The following is a 6,720-nucleotide window of genomic DNA, read 5'->3' as shown; positions in this document are numbered from 1 at the left end:
TCGTTGACAGGAACTCGCCACCTTTCCCTTCCTTTGGGCTGTGGGCAAGTCATTCTGCAACGTCTAACTCAACAACCGGCGCTGGTTTGAAATGGTTACAAGATAACCGTATGAGGGAGAGTAAAGCAGAGTGTCAATGCAACCCACGCGTCTCCTTTGTCTTCCTTGAAGGCTTTCTACACCGGTCCCTGGGGACCGACCCTCCGTCCCTGCGCGTCCCTGCTCTCCCTAAAGACTCTAAGAAAGTCCGCCACCAGTCGCTGTCCCAAGGCATTCCGAGTTCCCACCTGGCTTTCCCCCCACCTTACCCTCCCAATCGGTTTCAGGCAAACGGCTCTAACAATGTAGGCCTAAAGCTGTTCTCGGCCTTCGAGTGGAGGCCACGAGAAAGCAGATGCTCCCCCACCGCCGGGCTCCGGGAGGGCAGGCAAAGAGCCCGCGCTGAGCTCGGGGAAAGTTGGTGGGCCGCCTTTCCTCCTCGACGAACACCCGCTCCGTGGCTTCTCCCAGGGGAAAGAGAAGGTGGCCGGGAGGCCGCTTGCGTCGCCAAACATCCCCCCGCGCTCCTGGGAGCAGCGAAGGACAGGTGCCTTTTCTCCGACGTCCCCGAGAGGCGGCCGCTGCACCTCGCTCGCTGCCGCGCCCCCTCCGCGGCACGCGCTCGCCCTCTGCGCCCCGCGCCCTCCCCATTCCCGGGAGCGGGGAGGCTCCGGCTCGCAGGTAATTATTGCCAGCGGGGCCCGGCGGGGAAGCGGGGGTGGGCGCGCCGGCAGGGGCGGGCTGCGCGGCGGGGCGCGGGCATAAAGGGGCGCGGCGCGGTGCGGCGCCCCAGCGCCCGGCTCCCGCGAAGCATGCCCGCCCGCGCCCCGCCGCGCCGCCCGCGGCCGCCGCCGCCTCTGCCGCTTTCGCTGCTGCTGCTGCTGCTGCTGGGCCTGGGCGCCCGCCGCCTGCGCGCCGAGCCCGGCGACGGGGCGCAGACCTGGGCCCGCTTCGCGCAGCCTCCGGCCCCCGAGGCCGCCGGCCTCCTCCACGACACCTTCCCCGACGGCTTCCTCTGGGCCGTGGGCAGCGCCGCCTACCAGACGGAGGGCGGCTGGCGGCAGCACGGCAAGGGCGCGTCCATCTGGGACACGTTCACCCACCACCCCCCGGCGCCCCCCGGCGCCCCCCCGGTAGCCCGCCCGCCGTCGGGCGCCCCGTCGCCGTCCCCGCCCGCTACCGGGGACGTGGCCAGCGACGGCTACAACAACGTCTTCCGCGACACGGAGGGGCTGCGCGAGCTCGGGGTCACCCACTACCGCTTCTCCATCTCGTGGGCGCGGGTGCTCCCCAATGGCAGCGCGGGCGCCCCCAACCGCGAGGGGCTGCGCTACTACCGGCGCCTGCTGGAGCGGCTGCGGGAGCTGGGCGTGCAGCCTGTGGTCACCCTGTACCACTGGGACCTGCCCCAGCGCCTGCAGGACGCCTACGGCGGCTGGGCCAACCGCGCCCTGGCCGACCACTTCAGGGATTACGCCGAGCTCTGCTTCCGCCACTTCGGCGGCCAGGTCAAGTACTGGATCACCATCGACAACCCCTACGTGGTGGCCTGGCACGGCTATGCCACCGGGCGCCTGGCCCCTGGCGTCCGGGGCAGCGCGCGGCTCGGGTACCTGGTGGCGCACAACCTCCTCCTGGTGAGTTCGAGGGGCCGGGCAGAGGGCCACGCGGGGAGAGGGCCTCTGGAGATGCCAGGGGCGAGTGGGGGGCCGAGCCTTCAGCCTAGAGGAAGTTCCATTTGAACACATTCCTGAAGTCACCTAGGGTTGGCATCTTGGGGGGGGGGGGGCGGAGCTGAGCAGCTGGGGCTTTCCTGGGAAGCCAGGTATTTGGGAACGGGGAGAGAAAAAGGAAAGTTCCTTTCTCTGGGTGTATGGGAATCCCTAGAGGTAAGGAGGGGACGATTTCCCAATAGTAGCTAAGGGGAGAGTGAGGAGGGTGGATGAAAGAAACAGGTTTGTTAGGAAGCCGAGCAGGTGGCATTAGCCTCTGCTAGAGTTTATGGAGATGTCATGGGTTCAGTGTTACTCCAGTAAGATCTGTGGTGTGTGTGTGTGTGTGTGTGTGTGTGTGTGTGTGACAGAGAGAGAGACAGAGAGAGAGACAGAGAGAGAGAGAGAGACCCATGTTCACAGTGCAGCAGATGCAAAGGTCTCAAAAGGGCATCTCCTGGAGAACTGAGCTTAAACTGTCTTTGGAAGTTCTTTCTATGGCAGGCAGAACTGCGTCCATCAACCATACTAATCATCAGGGCAGTGAAGACCCCTTGGACAATCTTAAACAGGGCTATAGCCGTAAAAATACAGAAGCAACTACAGGATGATCTAGATTGTGCCCTACAACGACAGTATTCCCAAGATCCTTTCTCCAGTTCAGAGGACTCCTTGGTGATGAGATGATCCTTAGCCTGACGCAATTGATTTTGACACCCTTGTGCAGAAGGCTTAGTACATCCTGACGGCAGGAGTTCTTGATATGCCACGATCAGGTTGTCTCTCAGTTCTTCTTCCTAGTTCTTCACTCAGTGCTCAAGATTAGGTCCCACTGATTTGAGGGTTCCTTTATGATAATGTCAGTCGTTGGCACATTTTGTACAGAGTTTTATACCACGAGAGAAAGAGTTTTTTTTTCTGTATATGTGCAAACATTTTAATAAAAGTGTTTACATGTCTGACTTCTCGTACTCTATTTTGGTGACTAGTGGGCTTACGGAAGACCTATTTTAAATTGAGAATTAAGCCACAGATTTTGAACAAATTCAAGATGAAAACCACTTCTACACACTTTTCATGGAAGCCACTGAGGCAGAACAGGACTGGGTTGTTGAGGTGACTAAGCACTCTGAGCTCCTGGTAATGTTGGAACAATGGCTAAATAAGATTGTATGTCAGCTCCTGTGTGCTACCACGGGGCATAGAAGAATGTTGGATTTGTTTGACAACAAAATTGTGATTTCAGATTGATACATATTCTTCTCGTTAAGATACTTTAGAGCAATAGTAAGAAACTTTATCAGTCTGTCAATTCTTTAAGGAACCAAAATACCTTAAACACCACCTGTTCATTGTTGGTGATAGAAAAGGTATGGGAAGAAGTGGTCCCTCTTTTGAAGAGAGCATAAGCAAATTTTAGTTCATACCAGAAACAAACAAGAAATTTGTAGACCAGCTGGAGGGTCCGATAGACCATTCCTGCAAAATCACTACTTTAGATTTAAATCATACAAGTTCTATTTTTAGAGTGCATGTATTAAACTCTGTATGTATACAAAAAGTCATCAGTTTTTATTGCAGTGACTTACATGATCCTTTCACGTATAAAATCAGGACTCGGGGCTGAAGGAGCTTTCTAGTAGACTGGTATTTGAAATGGTAAACATGCTTTTTTTTGATCCTTGTTCCCACTCTTGGCCCTCTGATTAACTTTTCAGTTATATTTTTGTGTCTTTACACACAAAAAAACTTGACAAACACTAACCATCCTTCCCAGAAACACAGTGGACTTTGTATTCATAAGAAATTAGTTAACAGGTGGACGTTTGGTTTTGCTGAGGCTGCAAACAAAATGCTAGTAGCTGTAAAATATTAATTTTGCTTTCAAATTTCCTTGGTTTGGAATGTAGCCATTCTTACATACTATGAAGAGGTAACTTGTCGTTATCAAAAACAATAGCTTAGTTTTTTCATATGAGATATTTTCATTGTGTTTTCAATGTTCTTTCTTGGTGGCTGTGTTAGGGACAGGAAGGTAGGGAAGTTTGGACCTTATTGAAAAGGTAAGACATATTGTGCATATATGGGTAATAGAACATTTCAGCCAGGGCTTAGATATTGCTGTTAAGGCCACTAAGCCCCTAGCATATTCTTTTGCATTTGGGGATCTGATGCTGGTGAAGGAGCAAAGTGGCCAGCACCCCTTCCCTGCCCCACTGTGTGCTTCCACTAATTTGCAGACTAAAGAGACCCCCCCCCCCACCCCGGGGAGACTGGGGATTTGAACCAACCTTCTCTCCTAGCTGCCCACCCTCACCCCTGCGCTAACCCCGAGTTCAAGAATTGTTGTCTGATGGCCTGGAGGACAGGAGGCAGGTCAGACAAACAGCAGGTTGAATAATGGAGGGTTCTGCTCAAAATGGAAGTCTCCACATTCTTTTGGGTTCCTGGTACTGAGATAAACCTTGAAAAAATGTGTGTGTGTGTGTGTGTGTGTGTGTGTGTGTGTGTGTGTGTGTTTAAAAGAGAACCAGAGTCAGAGACTGGGAGAAACAGAACTAAAAGGTTTTCCCCAGAGAGCTCTAGGACCCCGGGTTGTTTTGCTCATCTGAGTATAACCCAGAAAGAGGACACACCTTTTCTCTGTGACTTGTAGAGAGACTGCTATACCTTCACAGCTCCTGATGTCCCCTGAAAAACTAGCATTGAGGCCTGTAGTTGGGGTTCTGGCCCCAGCAGTGCCTCTGAGTTTTTATTCTGCCCATGGGTTTCTGAGAGGGCCAGGACCGAGCTGAAGGTACGCGTGGGCCTCCCATGTGGGAGTCTTGCAAATGTTTGTACAGGGAACCTGTGGAAAAAGACACTTTCTTTCACTTAGGACGTGGGACTAGGCGAGAATACTTGGGATGCTAATGGCTGGTACAGACACGATTGGCATCGAGCAGGCTACGCATTAACATCAAAGCTCACATCTTAGCCGATCTGTCTGAAGCATTTGTCTAGACACTGTTCTCTTTCTTGACACACTTCCCCTCTCAGCTCACTGGAGATTTCCGTGTCCTTCTCACCTTGCCTCTAGATATTGGAGGGCCCAGGGCTCCATCATGGCACCTTTTCTCTAGATTCACTCCAGGTGAACTCTTTGAATGCTCTAGATCCTGATGACTCCAAGTCTGGGGTCTCCAGCCAGAACTTGTGCTCTGAGCTCCAGACGGTCCTGTGCTTCCCATGCCCATTATGGCAACTCTGAACTTTCAGTTGGTCGGGCCCCAAGCCTTAACTCTTCCCTTTCTCTCACATCTTACTTGCAATCTATCAACAGATCCTACTGCCCTACCTACCTTCAAAACGTACCCAGAATCCAACCACTTCTCCTTCTATCTGGAGCTACAGATCCAAGTCCCTGTCAGATTCTGCCTGGATAATTGGAATAGACTCGTAGCTGATGCCCTTGCTGATGCCCTTGCGCCCTGTGGTGTTTCCTGATGGACATTCTCAAGGATATCGTCCTGTGTGAGCAAGACAAAGTCCCTCATTTATTAAAATCCCACCTTTCCTTGAAGAACCCAGTTCACATTTGAACCGGTCTTCCCTTTGGTTCCACACCCGAATGCCGTATCTTCCTTCCCTGGAACCCCACCGTGCCTCATTTCTGATGCCTTCTACCACACGCCTCCTTCATGTGACCATTTCCTCCTTTCACTGCCCCACTGGCTGGGCAATTCCTTAAGTGAGGAAGTCATATTCACTTGATCTCTCCTAAAGTGCCATCTTGTCCTTGGTAGGTGCTCAGTGAGTGCTCCTGGCCATTTAATAGCCTGACTTTGCCTCTATAATCTGATGCTCCTAGGGTTTTCTTTCTTTGTCAGTCTTTCTAGCCACTCTCCAATGGGACGAGGAGTGCCAAATCCTAACTGTGTAGAAGATCGGCAAGCATAATGGGGCAGAACGTGACATTTTCAGTAAAAATTTAAGGTTCATCAGATTTACGATTCCATCGTAAAGATTACCAAACAATTAAAAACTATAGTCCCTATGCAATATTATGAAGAAGTTTCCAGAATTGGAGGTGGGGGAAATCTCCTGGCTGGCTTTAGTAGCGTGTTGAAGTAGCTTTGTTATCTAGTTGAGTTTTCATTTCCCAAGTAATAGTGGAGGCAATTTATCTGGCAGATACACGCTCAAATTATATATGCCACGTACTTTTGGGAGGCACTTTACCAATTTTCCTCTCACTGAAATATATTTGGTGCATAGATGGAATAATCAACTGGGTTGAACGTTAAAGTAGTTTATAGAATACTGCTGAATTCCTTAGTGTGTTTAATCATAAATAGTTAAAAATCTCTCCCAAAGAGCTTGACTCACTCTTCTTTGAATAGCTGACTGAACACGGTGGTTTTTTTTAAAGGTTACAGTCAAGTCCAAGAAGAATTTTAAGAATAGAAAAAGGACTATAATAATTTCAAATAATTTCAAAATGGTAGCAATGTTTAACAGTGTTAATAAAAAAGAGGAAAAGTACAAACTACTCAACCTTCAAATAATGTCCACGTGTACTTCTTAAGTACAAAGTGAATGAATGTTCAACTGTGTACCTGGCTGTGGAGTTAGTCATGACTTTGGCATATAGAAGTCTTATGAGTTCTATTAAGTGTTCAGACAATATGGTTGCTCTAAGCCAGAATTTTATTATAATTAACTTGTACAAAATGTACAAAATGTGCCTTTCTTTCCATGAGTGTCATCTTTTCAAGGCACCAGGGAAAGTTTAGGTGTAGGAGGAGAATAGAATACATGCTTAATGGGAGGACAAGAAACAAAGAGTGGATGAGTAACAATACACAGTGTTAGTGAGTCCTCCAGGGTCCACACCTCCTCAGAAACTACTAAATTACACTTGTCACTCGTACTTACACAGAGAAGCATCGTCTACCTTTTGTATGCTCCGTCTTGGTACAAAGTCAAT

At 50.3% G+C, this 6,720-nt stretch overlaps 1 protein-coding gene across 1 annotated transcript in view; it reads left to right on the top strand.

The window, feature by feature from the left end:
* Positions 1–811: 811 nt before the first annotated feature.
* The window catches only part of KL (klotho), a 46,890-nt gene continuing 40,981 nt past the window's right edge, over positions 812–6,720 (top strand). Inside the window, exon 1 of the mRNA XM_086713891.1 lies at positions 812–1,676. Within this exon, the coding sequence (XP_086570017.1) occupies positions 852–1,676 (825 nt within the window). The 5' untranslated portion in view covers positions 812–851. The remainder of the gene's footprint in view (positions 1,677–6,720) is intronic.

This window comes from Puma concolor, chromosome A1 (assembly GCF_028749965.1).
Source record: "Puma concolor isolate L17-30 chromosome A1, mPumCon1.1.hap2, whole genome shotgun sequence".
Classification (NCBI taxonomy): domain Eukaryota; kingdom Metazoa; phylum Chordata; class Mammalia; order Carnivora; family Felidae; genus Puma; species Puma concolor.
The sequence above is the reverse complement of the archived record's forward strand: the minus strand, read 5'-3'. Positions and strand labels throughout refer to the sequence as shown.